The 19,090-nt window shown below is 37.0% G+C and overlaps 3 protein-coding genes across 18 annotated transcripts in view; 1 reads left to right on the top strand and 2 right to left on the bottom strand.

Annotated features, from left to right (window-relative positions):
* The window catches only part of LOC100154852 (olfactory receptor 10C1), a 58,216-nt gene that overhangs the window by 26,408 nt on the left and 12,718 nt on the right, over positions 1-19,090 (bottom strand). Inside the window, exon 2 of one of the 3 annotated variants that reach the window (XM_085021276.1) lies at positions 9,262-9,345. The exons of the other annotated variants lie outside the window; for them this stretch is intronic. Within the exon in view, the coding sequence (XP_084877402.1) occupies positions 9,262-9,274 (13 nt within the window). The 5' untranslated portion in view covers positions 9,275-9,345. The remainder of the gene's footprint in view (positions 1-9,261; positions 9,346-19,090) is intronic. 3 annotated transcript variants of the gene reach the window in all.
* LOC100157689 (olfactory receptor 6N2) overlaps positions 1-19,090 on the bottom strand; it is a 99,637-nt gene that overhangs the window by 67,831 nt on the left and 12,716 nt on the right. For 3 of the 9 annotated variants that reach the window (XM_085021268.1, XM_085021273.1, XM_085021267.1), the window contains exon 2: positions 9,262-9,345. The exons of 4 other annotated variants lie outside the window; for them this stretch is intronic. The gene's annotated coding sequence lies outside the window, so the exon portion shown is untranslated. Of the gene's footprint in view, positions 1-8,958; positions 9,098-9,261; positions 9,346-19,090 lie in introns of those variants that run through there. 2 more of the 9 variants (XM_085021269.1, XM_085021270.1) reach the window with 2 other exon arrangements.
* Positions 1,178-18,294, top strand: MNDA (myeloid cell nuclear differentiation antigen). Of its 6 annotated transcripts, XM_085021255.1 has the most exons (7): positions 1,178-1,415; positions 6,452-6,736; positions 8,118-8,254; positions 8,800-8,967; positions 10,032-10,454; positions 11,681-11,866; positions 14,169-18,294. In XM_085021255.1, exons 2-7 carry the CDS (start codon positions 6,472-6,474, stop codon positions 14,220-14,222), a joined length of 1,233 nt encoding a protein of 410 aa, XP_084877381.1. In that variant the 5' UTR covers positions 1,178-1,415; positions 6,452-6,471; the 3' UTR covers positions 14,223-18,294. The 6 variants fall into 6 exon arrangements, with proteins under 6 accessions (XP_084877381.1, XP_084877382.1, XP_084877383.1 ...); XM_085021256.1 differs by lacking the exon at positions 8,800-8,967; XM_085021257.1 differs by lacking the exon at positions 10,032-10,454.

The raw sequence follows: 19,090 nt of genomic DNA, 5'->3' as shown, positions 1-19,090 counted from the left end.
GGCATTACTCAACCATAAAACAGCATGAAATAATGCCATTTGCATCAAGATAGATGGTCATAGAAATAATCGTACTAAGTAAAATAAGTCAGACAGAGAAAGGCAAATATATGAGATGACTAACGTGGAATCTAATAGAAATGATACAATAGAACTTAACAAAATAGAAAGACTCAAAGATCTTGAAACCAAATTTATGTTTACTAGAGGGGAAATGTGGGGAGGGAGGGATAAATTAAGGGGTTAGGATTGATATATACATCCATTACTATATATAAAATAGAGGGGTAACAAGGACCTACTGTATAGCACAGGGACATTTACTCAATACTGTGTAATAACCTATATGGGAAAAGAATCTGAAAAGGTATGCACAAACTGATTTGCTTCGCTGTATGTCATAAATTAACACAATTTTGTAAGTCAACCATAGTCCAAAAATTTTTTCAAAAAAGAAAATAAGTTTTTGAGTTCCTGTCGTGGCTCAGTGGTTAATGAATCCGACTAGGAACCATGAGGTTGTGGGTTCGATCCCTGGCCTTGCTCAGTGGGTTAAGGATCCGGCATTGCCGTGAGCTGTGGTGTAGGTTGCAGATGCGGCTCGGATCCTGCGTTGCTGTGGCTCTGGCGTAGGCCAGCAGCTACATCTCTGATTAGACCCCTAGCCTAGGAACCTCCATATGCCGTGGGAACGGCCCTAAAAAGAGTAGAAAGACCAAAAAAAGAAAAAAAAAGAAAAAAAGAAATTAAGTTTTAAGAGATACCTTGACAAAGACCTAAAAGAAAACTCAATTACATTAAAAAGAAAAGAAAAAAGTATTGGTAGTAATAGATGCTTCTAACCAAGATCTCCTACCACTGCCACAGTGTGGACAAGAAAGGCAAGAGATGTGCCTGGGGGACTTTCCTTTCCCCTTTAAGAGAAGAGCCTCTATTATGGGGCTTTGGTATCTACTAACTCACATTGACGTCTTCTGGCTAAGAAAGTTCTAATGCTGTAACTCTTCAGACATATGTAAAATAAATAAATAAACAATACTGTATCTCTAATGTTTCACTGTGACTAAGACATTTACAGGAAGAGAATTTCAGCTTCTTTGACTAAAGAAATACAAAACTAAGAAACTGGGTGGGAGGAGTCTTAACACTGTTTCATAACTTCTTTGTCTCTTGGTGCATTCCACAGAGGAGGGAGCCAGCACTAGTCACATTTTAAAGTGACTCTAACCAGTGCCATTTGTTCGTATTGTCATTGAAAAAACCTTCATTGTCTTAATATTGCAGGATATTTTAACACTCTGCAGTTCAGTTTCTGAGAGCTTTTCTGATAGCCCTTCCACCTCAAGCAAAAGAAATATCGATTCCTGCATTTCTGAAGATCTCCAGATTTGGACTGTTGAAGACTTTTCAGTGAGGTGAGTTCCGTCAAGACTGTAGCAGAGAAGATCTGGGTACCTCGTTCATATCCACAAGATCACAGGCAGAGAACTGGTTTTTGAGTTGGTGGAGGGGAGGAAGGTTGGAGTCCGCACATTCAGAAAAGTGAAGCTTGTATAATCTTTTACTTACAAGGAATAGAACAGACATTTTTCATTACATCACAACTGAGGCCTGAACAAAGGGAAATGAATTTTGACTACTGCGGATTTTAAAATTCATCCTTGAGGTGTTTACAGCATAAATTAATATTTAGAAGAGGGCTCTGATTTTCTTAGCTGGAAGGTGCACAGGAAATTTAGTGGCTGTTGTAGAAGCCTGGGTAAAAAATAAGATAATGGCATGGAAAAAGTATTATGCAATAATATTAAGTAGAAAATAACTTGGACCTAAAATTGTGTTGTATGGTATTACTCCAATTTTACAGAACATGAGAACAAACACACATAAAGTAGAGAATTTCTCAGTTTCAGAAACATAGTTACTCAAACACATGGTATCAATATATTCATAAGACTTTATGTACTTTAGCTCCACGTTATACTATGTTTTAGAGGCAGTTTCTGTTCTGTGGGGACTCTGCTTTCCTCAAAGTCATGGGTAGACTTTGGTGGTAAAAGTTTGTAGGAAAGAGATAGCTGGAAACAATTAAATCTGTACTTAACCTTTTGGAATGGCTTTAGTCTTTCTGTAGAGTCATATATATATAAACATTTTATGTGTTTTTTAAAAAAGTATAAAGTTTTAGGCATTTGGGTTTCAGAATTCTCTCAATGTCCAATAAGACTTTTTGTTTAAGTTTAACTGTATTATTTTTCTAATTTTTTTCTTTGCTTTGTTCAGTAATTAAAATATACTAACATCTCAAACTATAATAATGATTTGATCATATTTTCCCTATAGTTCTCTCAGTTTTTAATATAAATATAACATTTATGTGTGTATATGTAGTGAAAGAGAAATATACTACATAATACTATGTATAGTAATAAGAAGGAATATAAATTAATAATAAACAATATATACTTATTACTATTAGATAAATACATAATTTAAACTGTTGCAGTTAAGTTCTTTCTGGAACTTAAACCTTTTATCATTGTGTAGTAAAACTCCATTTCTGATGAAAGTCTTTAATTTAAGGTCTATTTAAAGCTACACTTAAAATATTGATACACTGCTTTCTCTAATGTTCACATGATGAAGCTTTTTTGCAACTATATTTTAAAACCTTTAAATGACATTTTGTTAACAATATATACTTAGGTTTTTTTTAAAAAACCCAGTTTGAAAACTTTCTTTCAATAGGTTTAACACTCCAATGCTGGTTAATTAAACTTCATTGCTGGTCATCAAAAAAAAAGCACATTATGTACATTAGGTGAAATGTATTTGGCTAGTTTGTAATACTTATTTATAATACTTATTCTATGCTTCCTTCTTTCCTTCTTTTTCTTCTGTGTCTATGGTTTTTTGGTGTGTTTTTTGTTTTTTGTTTTTTTTTCTTTTTAGGGCCACACCTGCAGTATACGGAAGTTCCCAGGCTAGGGGTTGAATTGGAAATGCAGCTGCTGGCATACACCACACCCACAGCAATGCCAGATCCCAGCCACATCTGTGACCTACACACAGCTCATGGCAATTCAGGATCCTTGACCCACTGAGTGAGGCCATGGAGTGAACCTTCATCCTCATGGATACTAGTCGGGTTCTTAACCCACTGAGCCACAACTGGAACCCTGCCTATGGTTTAACTTCTGACCTCTCCTTTAGAACAAGTAACTTAGTAAACACTCATATCTCATTTCTCCCTACCATCACCCCACCGTCTTCACCTACTTCCTGTTTCGTTTCTCTTCGTTTTGCTTTGGCAACACCTTTCTGAAACCCTTGGGATCAAATAAGGTTTCGAGTTCAGAACTTGAGTGACATAAGAAGACTGCTTAAGGCACATCCCATATGTAGTGTATTACATACACTAAGTCCTGACTCATTTCAAATACACTATTTCAGGAGGAAGACCTATGAATAGTCACACTAAAGGGAATTCTTAAAACTTATATATAGACTCCTGTCACTTCATAATAGGTACTTTCCTGATAAGTTTTGACACCAAATTTACACAATGCATATACATAACTTTTGGTTTCACAGTTTTTTGGGAGGTTTAAAAAGTACAGATATGAATTGGGGTAAATGTTACAAGAAATTACTCCATGCGGTTTTGCTGTCAAGAATCTGATTTTGAAAATTTGCAAGTGATCTATACTTTTTCTCTGGAAGCTGTCAAATTGTCCTTGTTTTTGGATATTCTTCAGTTTATCTACATTATGTATTGGTGTAGATTTTTTCCTTCACTCTCCTATTCATTATTCTATTGGCCTGATCAATCTGAAGATGTTCATGTTACTTTAATTCCTAGAAGTTTATCCTATTATTTTTTATAAATATTTCCACTTTTTTTTATTAATTTTTTACTTTATATTGGAGTATAGTTTATTTACAACATTGTGTCAGTTTCAGGTATACAGCAAAGTGATTCAGTTATACATATACATATATCCATTCTTTTTCAGATTCTTTTCCTGTATAGGTTATTACAGAATTTTTTTTTTTTTTTTTTTTGCTTTTGCTTTTGCTTTTCAGGGCCATACCTGCAGCATATGGAAGTTCCCAGGATCCAATGTGAGATACAGCTGCCGGCGTATGCCACAGCTACAGCAATGCCAGATCTGAGTTGCATCTGTGACCTACACCACAGCTCTTGGCAACGCCAGATCCTTAATCCACTGATCAAGGTCAGGGATCGAACCCGAAACCTCATGGTTCCTAGTCAGATTCATTTCTGCTGTGCCACGACGGAACTCCAATTATTACAGAATATTGAGTAGAGTCGTCTATGCTATACAGTAGGTCCTTGTTAATTATCTATTTTACATATAATAGTGTCTGTATAGGTTAATCTCAAACTCCAAATTTAGCGCCCCCCCTTTCCTTTTTGGTAACCATAGTTTTCACACTTTTAGCAACTAACAACATGGGGATATTGACATTTTAACCTGTATTCTGATGTCTTACACGTTTTCTTCCTTTTTTTTCTTTTTTTTCCCTTTTTAGGGCCACACTCAGGGCATATGGAGGTTCCCAGCCTTGGGGTGGAATCGGAGCTGCAGCCACCAGCATATGGCACTGCCACAGGAATGAGGGATACGAACCTCGTCTGTGACCTACATACACCACAGCTCACAGTAACTGTGGATCTGTTAATCTACTATGCGAGGCCAGGGATCTAAACTGCATCCTCATGGATCCTAATCGAGTTTGTTACCACTGAGCCCAACGGGAACTCCACATTTTCTTTTCTATTTTCTATTTTTAATCCCAACCTATCTCCTTGTGAGAGAGTTTTCAACCTAATCTTACAAATCAATAATTTATTTTCTAAGTGTATCCATTGAACTATATAGCCAAATTATTATGTTCCAGGAGCCAAATCTCCTGAACTCCAAGGTCTCAAAACTCATATTCTGATTCCTGAGTCAATGGAATCAAGGAAAATATTGGGGGAAAAGGTGATAGACTTGTCATTTTTGTTTTTCACAAATAGTGATTCTCATAAGCTATTTTATATTCAGAGTTTAGGACACTATGTGTAAAATATCCTATGTAAGAATTTCCAGACAATTGGATTCAGGCTGAGTGCATCTGCATATTGCGTTAAGTTGGCAGACTTTTAAATTAAAGTTGAATAGTTTCATTAAGGCCACATGTTCTCTAGATCTACTTTTCAAGAAGAAACATAGGAAGTACATATTTTTAGTTGATAATAATCTTTTTTAATTAAAGCATGGTTGATTTACAATGATGGTTTGCCAATTTCTGCTGTACAGCTAAGTGATCCATATATATATATATATATATATATATATATATATATATATATATATACACACACACACACACACACAAACACATAAAAAGGAATATATTTCCTTATGTTATATTCCATGGTGATTTCTCCCAAGAGACCAGATATAGCTCCCTCTGCTGTGCAGTGGGACTTCATTGTTTATCCACTCTAAATGTAATAGTTTACATCTGAAATGGACTGGGAGTTTGGGGTTAGGAAGTATATATTTCATGAGAGGGTCTGGAACAGCATAATATGCTATAAAGTTCTGGAGCTTATATATGAAAAACGGAAAGTGGGGCAAGCAGGCCTTCCTAGCCAGGCTAAGAATAAGGAATTGTTCATAAAGAAAATGGGGGACCACTGAGGGATTTCAAGTGTGGTAGAAATGGGGTTTATAGAGATAACTTGATTTTGAAAATAACTGATTAGAGAGATTTAGTCTGAAAAGAGGAAATTCAAGCAACTATTAAATAACCCCAGACAATAAATGCTGTGATTCTACATTAGGGAGCAGGTAAAAGACCAGCAAAGGGACATAAAAGATATGGTCTGAGGCCCAAGGATAGACAATGCTAATGAGAGCTGACTAAAGCAAGAGAAAAGTGGCCAAAGGCAGGTACCCAGCATGGAACTGTAATGCTATGGCAGAGGATAAAGTGAGAGGCTATAGCCTATTTTGCACATAGGTCACTTCAGTCACCATGGGGGTAGGGAGAGTCAGGACCCAACCACAGACATTCACAGCCACACTCTACCCCAGTAAAGGATAGGAAGAGGACCAGGGACTCTGACGCTCTATAACCCATATTCTAAACACTGCAAAAATGACCTGTTTCCAGGCATCCTTCTTCCACACTCACCCCTGATCTAAATCAACTTTCATCATTAATAAGGAAGAATTTCTTTAAGTTTTCCTAATGCAGCACTTATCAGGACATTTTTCAAATGACACATCTGGTGATGAAGTTCCTTCGTGCCACATACACCCAAAGGCAGCTCTTTCACAAGACCCACTGAGACCCACTCACTCGCATAGACATAACCAGTCTTTAAAACTGTCTGTAAACATGTGTAACCTTGTATGTTTTTTTTCTCTTGTAGGCTCATCCATAACTTGAGACATGACGAATAAATACAAGAAAATCATTCTGCTGAAAGGATTAGAGAAAATCGATGAATATCATTTTAGTATGATTAAGTCTTTACTGGCTCATGATTTAGAACTGACTAGAGAAATGCAAGATAACTACGACAGAGTTAAGATTGCTGATCTAATGGAACTAAAGTTCCCAGGAATTACTTGTGTCAACATACTAGAAGAATTGTTAAGCGACATGATAAAATATAAAGATACTGTAAAAGAATTTAGAAAGGAAAAGCTAAAAGGTAATTAGGAACCTTTTTTAGGCACATGGGAATCCAGAAGGGACAGTACACAACCACTCCTCTCTGACCCTTCCCAATCCTGAGTAATAATCCACCTTAGTCATAGTTTATACGTTCCTTTCCCTATTTATGATTCAGTGGTCATGATAAATAGCAGAAGCCAACATTTTTAACAATGTAGGGCATCCCCTTTCCTATAAGGGGGATTGGTTGTATGTTAGAGGGTTTATTTAGGCTAAGGATAAAAAGTGAAAGAGGAACTAGATGAGAAGCTGAAACTTTCAATACATTAGAAGTGTTAGAAAGTAACGAAGTAAAAAAATTAAGATTTGTGGTTTCTTTTAAAAAACATTTACATTTAACTAATTAATGTGAAAATTCTATTAAGACTATTTGGCCATGGTCATCATTCTGTCTAGTAGTCAGGATGCAGCAATACTTCACAAAAAATCCTACCTCTCAGAGATGTGAAGAACTTTTGTAAACTCACCAGGCAAAACGGAGATTTTAAAAAAATCTGAAGACCAATATCACCGTTTTACACCTCACAAATTCATATTATATATCCTTTCATTGGCTTCTATAATTTAACTAATCTTTTAATAAACATGACAACTGGACAGCATTATGAAGGCCTTGGATTTTTTTAAATGATTTTTATTTTTTCCATTATAGTTGGTTTACAGTGTTCTGTCAATTTTCTACTGTACAGCAAAGTGACCCAGTCACACACACACACACACACACACACACACACATATATATATATATTCTTTTTGTCACATTATCCTCCATCATGCTCCATCATAAGTGACTAGATATACTTCCCATTGCTATACAGAAGGATCTCATTGCTTATCCATTCCAAAGGCAATAGTTTGCCTCTGTTAACCCCAGATTCCCAGTCCATCCCACTTCCTCCCTTCCCCCTCCTCCTCAGCAACCACAAGTCTGTTCTCCAAATCCATGATTTTAGACTCTTATACTAAATGAAATAAGAGAAAGACAAATACCATATGATATCATTTATATCTGGAATCTAATATATGGCACAAATTTAACCTTTCCACAGAAAGGCCTTGGACTTTTTTAAAAGAGTATGATAGGGGAACAGGGGAAGGGTTTGAGTGGGGTACATGGGAATCCAGAAGGGACACTGTACAGGGATTAAGTACAAAGACTATTGAGGAAGCAGGAGACAGTCTTCCTGCCAGTGTTATTGCTATTGGTCCCCTCATGGCCAGGATGCCTAAGGCGGTAGAGGTAGATAAAAGCATTATCTAGACCCACAAGTGGGAGCTGAGGGGAAATAACACTGAGACTTCTTCAGCTCTCATGGAACAGCTATTCTGCATTTATTGTCTTTTTGTTTTTACATCAGTCGCAAGGGAAATTGGAGCAGAAATGTCACCTTCAGCAAAAAGGAGAAAACAGGAAGAAACATGTTCCGATATGCATGGACCTACCACACATATTAATCTGCCATCTGAAGGAGCAAAGGAGAGTCCTGTGGCTCAGGTAAACTTGAGGAAGAGGAACAAGTTTGTAGTTCCAGAGAGGAGCCCTGCTAAGGCACCTGGTTCTTTATTAATATACCAGCAGCTTAGATTAAGGAACCTATGGATCAAGTGAAAGAACCAAATTAAGGAACTATGGATCATCTGCTTTTTACCAGGAAAAGAATGAGGCACTATAAAAATATGGTAAAAATTTATGTGACATAGATATGGTAACATTATCCTCATCATAAAGACGTTAACAATTAGATTGAAAACATATCTTGCTCATGCTTACGTAAATGTAGATTTTCTAATTCTGAGATCAGTGCTCTTCCCATTATGACACAGAGGTGAGTGGAGGAGAAATGTGTGCATCTGTGTGAATCAACCAACTATCTATGCCCACTCTTACCTACCAGCCATCTCTTTTGGTGATGGGTAAAAACTCCTTGGAGTTTCCAAGAATATCATGTTGCATGTAAACAGAACCCACTACAGTGTGATGAAAATATGTTCTTATTTTCACACTGAAAACCATTCACAGAAAAATGAAACTACTTTCAGAAAAGAAAAACCTCAACCCAAGGAGAAAGTGGAACAAAAAGGAAAAAGGTATCTCAGAAGCAGACTCAGTCTGTCTCCCCCTCAGGAAGCAACACATCCACAACTGCGGGCTTTCCTCCACTTCCCCAGACCTCACCATCAGCTTCATCTTCCACTCACCTACCCAAGGTACACATTCCTGTTTTTCTTTTCCAAGTTTTCTTCAACTCAGTTACAGGTGTGTTCCACAGTGAGTATTGTTCATCTGGTGTATAACTCTGTGGTTATTGAGTAACTTGTTTTGGCAAAGGTGGTTCCTTCGTTATGCTAAATTAGTCACATTGGTGAGAAGCCATATCCAAGTGAAACCCAGCCCTTTACAGATGATCACCCTGTGTAATATTCCAGGTCAGAACCACTCAACTACTTCTGGTCTCTGGAGGTGGATAGCTTGGCTTTTCCTTTCATGAAGATGTGACCCACCTTTTCTTCCCATGCTTCCAATTACCCATCAGACAATATTCTCTTTGTGAAAGGATTCCACTGCAAATCAAAGAAATCCGGCCACTGTGGAGAAAGGAGATTAGAGATAAACAAACCTGTCCTCTGTTTTTCAGTTAGCATCCAAGCCACTGAGAAATACTGTAGATAGGCTGCAGAGAACATGTTCCAAGCAGATGTCCTTTCTTTGACCCCATGTAGGACAGGAAATACTGAGCCACTCCATGTTTTTCTCACTACTTGTAACAGACTATGATTTCTTGGGAAGAGGTAACATTTTGGATCTTCAAAATTGCCCCAAGCATCCTAGTGATACATGTTTGTGGCTTGTGGTAGGCACCACTGTCTATTTTCAATGCTCTCTTCATTCTTATTTTCCTTAGTCATTCACGTAGGTACAAGAATTGCTGAATTATTTATGATGTTTTAATCTGTCCCTCAAATGCTTCATGACAAGGTTGTCATTATCTGTGGCTCTGTGCTGCTCTTGCTGGGGATTGTGCAGTAATTCAGAAAGATTATTCTGTTTAAAATAGACATTTTAACATCTATTCCTGTTGTCTGCTACCTTATACTTCTGTTACCTAAGCTTTACCAATTCATTACTATTTCCTTTCTGTTAAGCACTTCCTTTCTAATCTGACACCAGGTCCAAATATCTGTAAATGATTATGATTGAAGTTTCACTCAAGAAAGTGACTCTGTATTCCCTGCTCAGGGCACGTTTATTTTCCTATTTCTGTTCAACACAGAACCAGAAAAGCCAGGTCCAACATAAGGGAGCTGCCAGGAGAAGTTCTCTTCAAAAGGGCCCAATGACAGTGATGGTACTAAAAGCAACAGAGCCATTTGAATACGAGTCTCCAGAAGAGGGGAAGAGCACAATGTTTCATGCTACAGTGGTTACTGCCAGTCAGTTTTTCCAAGTGAAGGTTTTTAACACCAACCTAAAAGAGAAATTCACAAAGCAGAAGTTCATTACCATATCAGATTACTCTGAATGCAAAGGAAATCTGGAGATAAACAAAGCATCATCTGTATCGGAAGCTGGTCCTGATCAAAAGTTTGAAGTGCCAAAGCACATCATCAAAAGAGCAAATCAAACTCCCAAGATCGATAGTCTTCACAAGCAGGCCCCAGGAACAATCGTGTATGGCTTGTTTGTGTTACATCAGGTAACCTCTCAAAATTGCTTTGCATTTGCTCCCTCAAGTGTCTGAAATTAGACATCTTAACTTGCCAAGTTCTGCTTTCCGACTGAATACCGGAACTCCACTCTCAGTTCTCTCTCTTGACGAGAAATATGTAGTCAAATCTGCCACACAACAGGAAATGGAACTGGGCGAACTGAAGATTCACTGGGAAACCTTTTCATTTCCCCAGTTATGAATCCCCAGTCTCAGACATGAATAAGGACAGTGCAGGGAATAAGTCAAGATGCACATTCTAATAATTTTATTTCTGAACACAATATTCATCACTTTCCTTTTCCTCTGGGCATTGGACTGCCCTAAGAGTGAATTCTGGTTGTGGCATATATCCAGAGTAATAAATATATTAGCCTTATTCCCCTAGATACACATACATTCAGAAGTTAGGCAAATGATATAACCATCCAATGCTGTCCCCTCCATCTTATTCATTCATTTAGTCAATTATTCATGAACAGAAAATTGAAGGAATATTATATGGCATGATATTTGGAAAATACAGAAATTTAATTCCCTATTTATCAAATAAAAAGGCATGGAGAGTTTTACTGATATTTCATTTTCCAAATTCAAGGTAGTAAACAGTACAATACCTTCAAGCTCCCCTAAAATTTACAAACTGTTATGAACTCACCTGGAATCTTACATATTTGACTGCTTCATAAACCTGTATATGTATCTTCTAAGATATCCCTTTAGTTTACTTCCATTACTTTTTACACTATTTTTAAGAGACCATGCTTCTAAATGCAATTATAGAATTGATGAGCAAAGTAGAACCTTATTTGTTATATAGATTTTTATCTATTAATTTAATAGTTGTAGTCAATATCCATTCACTTCTGCCTAAGAAGAGAAATCAAACAAACAAAAAAACCATCAAGGATTTCTACTCCCTCTGATTCAAGTTGTTTTAAGGAAACAAAGTTGCCCTTGAGGTGGAAGCAGTAGAAAATAAGAAAACGTATTGTTCTAGAATTTTCAGATAGAAAGCATCTAGAACAAGAAAGGTAAAAATGAAAAGGCAAGGTAATGAGGAAGGTTCTCAGAGAAGACCTTGCCAAAGCGATATGCATATCTGTGCCTGTAATTGCCTTTTTATATCTTGCGTTTACTGTGTCACAGAAGGATCTTTCTCAGACAGTTGGAGGTTACTATATTTTTCAGACACTGTGAAATTTCTGTTGCAGAAACAAGTAAATAAGAAGAACACAGTCTATGAAATACAGGATAATACAGGAAAGATGGATGTCCTGGGGAATGGAAAATGGCACAATATCGAGTGTGAAGAAGGAGATAAACTTCGACTCTTCTGCTTTCAACTGAGAACAGTTAAGAAGCTGAAACTCACATGTGGACTTCACAGCTTCATCCAGGTGGGAACTCGATAGAAAAACATTAGTTTTCCAAAAAGGTGAATGTTTTTGGGGGGGTTCTGAGAGCACCAGTTTCTATTTTCTTACACATAGAATCTAGTAGGTGGGAAGAGAGCACAATGTTCTTGCAACCCTCTGTAAGTAGGGGATTTTGCTTTAAAGGCTAGGGAAAAAATGACATTTGCATAGACTTGAAAAAGATATGACACTAATGCTAGATAATAAAATATTTGAAGAAATTAAGAGGGTAGGGGTGTCATTTCATACAGTGGTCAAGAGCTGGGCTTTTAATAGGACTAACCTGATTTGAATCCTAACTTCAGCACTCACTAGCTGCCTGGTATTAGAGAAACTGCTTAATTGGTCCTTCAAAATGCTCAGTCTCTATGTTATAGGGTTGATTTAAAAGCTAAGTGAGACAGTGCATTATCTCAATACCTGACACAAAATAAGAAATTAATCTGCATTGGATATTGTTTTTCTCAGCAAAGCAAAGATATTGGAAGGAGTTTTAAGCCACGAAAATGACCCATGCATGTCCTTAAAATCAAAGGAGAGGGGAAGGGAGTGGGATAGACTGGGAATCTGAGATTAATAGGTACAAACTATTGCCTTTGGAATGGATAAGCAATGAAATCCTGCTGTATAGAACTGGGAACTATATCTAGTTACTTATTATGGAGCATGATAATGTGAGAAAAAAAAATGTATACATTAATGTATGGCTGGGTCACATTGCTGTATAGTAGAAAATTGACAGAACAGTGTAAACCAGCTATAATGGAAAAAATAAAAATCACTACTAAAAAAAAAAAAAAACATGAAACAGTATAATGCATTCTGAAACTCAGTACATGTGGAAGACTATGGGAAGATGAAGCCAGAGGATAAAAAAGAAAAGGTCAGGGAGGGACAGTGTAACCTTTTGTTGGGAATAAATAAACGGAAAATTTATTGGGAAAATAAGAAACAAGTTGAAAGGTTTTATGAAGATGGATGCTTGATGAATTTGACATTTTAGCAAAAAATTATTCTAGTAACTAGTTAGAGTAAGGCATTAGAGAGAGGCTAGGTTTTGAGACAGGGCTATCAATTAGAAATAACAGCATTTGTCAGTTTAGAGATAATTATTAAAATTATGGGTAGAAATGATATTGCCTTAAAAATAATATATGTATAAATTGTATGGGAAACACTTCCTGAGCTCTTACTCTATGCTTGGAGCTGAGATATGGTGAAGATATAATCATTATTCCCATTTCATTGATATACTCACACTCATCAAAGGGTAGACAATTTGCCCTCATTGATACAGCCAGTAAGTAGTGGTACTGAGATAGATTCCTATCCTGGCCCAGGTGATCTAGCTCAGAGTCAGTTTCTCAGACAGACTGAATGAGAACATCAAATAGATAAGAGTGAAGCCCTGGGGAAAACTGGCATTTGAAAGTGTACTGAGATAAAAGGTACGACAAGTGAGAATAAAGACAAGTGAACAGAGAGGTCAAAGGTGATATGGAAAATGTGTATGCATCAGAAAAAAAAAAAAGCTTAATGAGAAAGAGGATCAACAGAGCTCATACCAGTAACTAGTGATGAAGGAGATCCCAGGTCTTAAATAATTGCATCTTAGAGCAAAAGTTATCACATTATAGTGAAACACACATCTTGACCCATAGGAAAAAGATGTGATTGACTCTTCATGACCTCACATTCTCTGTCTCCTACACATAGAAACACACACACACACAAACATGCACAGACAGCCTCCATGGGATTCTTGACACACTATTTAAAGTAAATGCAATTAATTAAATTTTTAAAAGTGATATGTTTGTGCTTACAGACATGTCTCTGCACCTCAGTTGTTCCATTGCTCAGAGCCCCTAATACAAGAATCCTATCTTCTACCTCTAATGTGGAGCAATTACACTGAGAAAGATATTTACCTTATCTTGCTGCTTCTCACTTTTCTGTCCCAAAAAGGACTCCCCACAATGCAGATGAACCAGCACTTTCCTTTCTTTTATGGTTCCTCCTCACCATCGTTGCTGAATGCCTACCCAGTTCAAATGCTGGAAATACCTCTTCTTAGGCTCCCAGTGATGGGGAAGGGAAAGGCTCAAAAGAAAATAATGCACTAGAGGAGATGGGAGGGAGAGAATGAATTGTGTTTCAGGGAGGACAAGGAGAGTGATTGACTTGTGAGTAAGAGATGCAGTGTGGATACAGAGGCAAAAATAAGCAGAACTTCATGTTAACTTCTTGGCTCTCATTGCGTCTTTCTTATCTCTCCTTAAAGGTCATCAAGACTAAGAAAAGAAGGACCAATTTAATTCAGAAAGTTGGAGAGTAAAACCTCCCCCCCAAATCTTCAGATGGCTTGAATAGTGATATTCTTAAAGCTGAGACTTCCGCTTAAATAATAGATTCAATAGAAATAGTCCAGCATATTAAGAGGTTTTTCTATCTGAGTTATAGATTAGGTCAGTTTTATAAAATGGACTTATATTTTTCTATATTTTATAAGAATACTACATTTTGCATCTCAAATGTTCATAATATAAATATATATATACATATATACATATATGTGTGTATATGTATATATATGTGTGTGTGTATCTATCTATATATCTATATCTATATATATATATATAGATATATATATCCTTTTTTAAAAGGCATTGTTCTTCAACATAGTTTTGGAAGTCCTAGCCACAGCAATCAGAGAAGTAAAAGAAATAAAAGGAATCCAAATTGTTAGGAAGATGTGGTATATATACACAATGGAATACTACTCAGCCATAAAAAAGAATGACATAATACCATTTGTAGCAACATGGATGGAACTAGAGACTCTCATACTGAGTGAAATGAGCCAGAAAGACAAAGACAAATACCATATGATATCACTTATAACTGGAATCTAATATCCAGCACAAATGAACATCTCCACAGAAAAAAAAATCATGGACTTGGACAATAGACTTGTGGCTGCCCAACAGGAGAGGGAGGGAGTGGGAGGGATCGGGAGCTTGGGGTTATCAGATTTAACTTAGAATAGATTTACAAGGAAATCCTGCTGAGTAGCATTGAGAACTATGTCTAAATACTCATACTGCAACAGAACAAAGGGTGGGGGGGGAAATGTATACATGTAAGAATAACTTGATCCCCATGCTGTACAGTGGGAAAAAATAAAAATAAATTAAAAAAAAACCTCTATTGGACAAGGACTGATATAAATAATTGAGCAAGGCCAATAGGAGAAGACCACATATTTCTGGACCCCACGTTGGTACCCCCACATCTTTAAGGAACAAAAATCCCTCTAAGACAATAGAGAAAGGGGGCTCTTCTGCCCCCCTCCCAGCTGTCCTGGGAGCTATTTGCTCTTCTTTAATAAAGACTTTGCTTGCTTGCTTCCTGTGTAAAAAAAAATAAAAAATAAAATATAAAGATTCATGAAGTGACTTTCATAAAAAAAAAAAAAGAATCCAAATTGGAAAGGAAGAAGTAAAACTTTCACTATTTGCAGATGATATGATACTCTACCTAGAGAATCCTAAAGACTCTACCAGAAAACTGTTAGAGCTCATTATTGAATTTGGCAGAGTCACAAGATACAAAATTAATACACAGAAATTGACTGCATTTCCATATACTAACAATGAAAGATCAGAAAGAGAAATTAGGGAAGAAATCCCGTTTACCATCACATCCAAAATAATAAAATACCTAGGAGTATACCTACCTAATGAGACAAAAGACCTGTACTCTGAAAACTATAAGACACTGATGAAAGAAATCAAAAATGACACAAACAGATGGAAAGACATATCATGCTCTTGGATTGGAAGAGTCGATATTACCAAGTGACAAGACTACCCAAAGCAATCTATAGATTCAATGAAATTCCTATCAAATTACCAAGGACATTTTTCACAGAACTTGAACAAAATATTTTAAAGTTTGTTTGGAAGCACAAAAGATCCAGAATAGCCAAAGACATCCTGAAAAAGAAAAATGGAGCTGGAGGAGTTCCCGTGGTGGCGCAGTGGTTAATGAATCTGACTAGGAACCATGAGGTTGCGGGTTCGGTCCCTGCCCTTGCTCAGTGGGTTAACGATCCGGCGTTGCCGTGAGCTGTGGTGTAGTTTGCAGACACAGCTCGGATCCCACGTTGCTGTGGCTCTGGAGTAGGCCGGCAGCTACAGCTCCGATTCGACCCCTAGCCTGGGAACCTCCATATGCAGCGGGAGCAGCCCAAGAAATAGCAAAAAGCCAAAAAAAAGAAAAATGGAGCTGGAGGAATCAGGCTTCCAGACCTCAGACTATACTACAAAGCAACAATCATCAAAACCATATGGTACTGGCATGAAGACAGAAATATAGCTCAGCGGACCAGGATGGAAAGCCCAGAATTAAACCCATGCACCTAACAGCCAACTAATCTATGAGTAAGGAGGCAAGAATATACAATGGAGAAAGGACAGCCTGTTCAATAAGTGGTGCTGGGAAAACTGGACAGCCACATGGAAAAGAATGAAATTAGAACACTCCCTAACACCATACACAAAAATAAACTCAAAATGGATTAAAGACATAGATATAAGACCAGATACTATAAAACTCTTAGAGGAAAATATAGGCCAAACACTCTCTGACATTAATGACAGCAACATCTTCTCAGATCCACCTCTTAGAGTAATGACAGTAAAAACAAAAATAAACAAACGGGACTTAATTAAACTTAAAAGTTTCTACCTAAACAAAGGAAATCCTAAACAAAATGAAAAGACAACCCACAGAATGGGAGAAAACCTTTGCAAACGAAGCTACAGACAAGGGATTAATCTCCAAAATTTATAAACACCTCCTATGGCTCCATACCAAAAAAAGCAAACAACCCCATCAAAAATGGGCAGAAGATCTAAACAGACAATTCTCCAAAGAAGACATGTGGATGGCCAAAAAATACATGAAAAACATCACTCATTATTAGAGAAATGCAAATCGAAACCACTATGAGGTAGATTGCTTTGGGTAGTATAGCCATTTTTACAATATTAATTTTTCCAATTCAGGAGCATGGAATATCTTTCCATTTATTTACACCTTCTTTAATTCCTTTGATTAATGTTTTATAGTTCTCTGCATATAAGTCTTTCACCTCCTTGGTCAGGTGTATACTCAGGAATTTGATTTTTTGTGGTGCAATTTTAAAGGGTATTGTATTTTTGTATTCCTTTTCTAATATTTTATTGTTAGTATACAGAAATGTAACTGATTTCTGTTAAGCACTGAGAACTACATCTAGTCACTTATGACAGAGCATGATAAATGGAGAAAAAAGAATGTATACATAGTATGTATAACTGGGTCACTATGCTATACAGCAGGGAAAAAATTGTATTGGGGAAATAACAATAATAAAATAAAAAATAAAAGAATTTTTAAAACCCCACTATGTGGTATCACCTTACACCAGCCAGAACAGCTATCATCAAAAAATCTACAAACAATAAGTGCTGGAGAGGGTGTGGAGAAAAAAGAACTCTGTTACTCTGTTGGAGGGAATATAAAGTGGTGCAACCACTGTGGAAAACAGTATGGAGATTCCTCAGAAAACTAAACATAGAACTACCATTTGATCCAGCAATCCCACTCCTGGGCATCTATACAGAGAAAACCATGACTTGAAAAGACACATGTACTCCAATGTTCATTGCAGCACTATTTGCAATAGCCAAGACATGGAACCAACCTAAATGTCCATCGACAGAGGAGTGGACCAAGATGTGGAATATTACTCAGCCATCAAAAGCAACAAAATAACAGCATTTTTAGCAACATGGATGGACCTAGAAATTACCATGCTAAGTGAAGACAGTGAGTCAATGAGACACCAACATCAAATGCTATCACTTACATGTGGAATCTGAAAAAAGGACACTATGAAATTCTTTGCCAAACAGATACTAACTCACAGACTTTGAAAAACTTATGGTTTCCAAAGGAGACAGGATGCGGGAGTCGGGGCTGCACTGGGGTTTTGGGATGGAAATGCTCTAAAATTATGTTGTGATGATCATTGTACAACTATAAATGTAATAAATTCATTGAGTAATATAAAAATAAAAAAATAAAAAATAGAATTAAAAAAACTACTGTGCTGTATTCAATGTTAACCATATTTTGTGCTGATATATTTGGTTGCTTCCTTCCATTCTATCTTTTTCTTATCTATTATATGAATTTTGGAAATAAGAAAGGGCAAGCCTTATGCATTTTAGAAAGTGTACCTAAGAAACAGTTGAATTCTCTGAAGGTTTAAAAAAAAACTCCCTTCCTAATGATCATTAAAGTGATATGCTATATCAAAAATAAATAAATAAATAAATAAAAGGCATTGTTCTCCAGAAGTTCTGAGTATGGTCTCTTTATTGCACAAGTGAGTTGCCCAGGTTGTGCGCTGCTCTGTGAACAATGAAGGAGTGGGGGACACCTACATCAACATCGGGGTCTACTTTCTGAATGTGATTTCCAGAGGACAAGGCCTTAACCAGGGCCAGCCTAAGGTGTCATAGGTTGGTCCCACAGCCCATGTTCCAATCGCTATGTCCTGTGCCCTGGGGCAAGGTTTATTTGGCCCACAACTGTTTCTGCAACTATATCCCCAAGAAGGGAAACATTGGTGTAATTGGTTTCTCCAGAGGAAGCACCATTGGTGATTTACATAAAGGTACCAATATTTGCAAAAGGCTTCCCAATCCCTAGCTGATGTGAAATATCTAGTCTCATTCATCTAATTTCATCTCATCTCATTCATCACACTTATTATTAGTTCTCCAACTACATCTAATTATACTCACTTTTTTTTTTCTTTTTATGGCCTCACCTGCAGCATATGGAAGTTTCCAGGCTGGAGAATGATTCAGAGCTACAGCTGCTGGCCTACACCACAGCCACAGCAACACTGGATCTAAGCTGTATATGCAACCTAGGCTGCAGCCTGCAGCGGGAATCCTTAACCCACTGAGCAAGGCCAAGAATCAAACCCATATCCTCATGGACACTATGTTGTGTTCTTAACCTGCTGAGCCACAGCAGGAACTCCTCACAATTTAAATGGGTACATTCCAGACCCCACATAGGAACATGCAATGAGCAAAAGGTAATGATAGTGAATTAAATCTATTCTAGGTGACAATGTGTCAC

This window comes from Sus scrofa, chromosome 4 (genome assembly GCF_054392235.1).
Source record: "Sus scrofa isolate SSC_HxYL_T2T_F1_AM1 chromosome 4, Sscrofa_HxYL_maternal_Yorkshire_Landrace_v2.0, whole genome shotgun sequence".
Classification (NCBI taxonomy): Eukaryota; Metazoa; Chordata; class Mammalia; order Artiodactyla; family Suidae; genus Sus; species Sus scrofa.
Note: the sequence above shows the minus strand (reverse complement) of the source record. Positions and strands in the feature narration are given on the sequence as shown.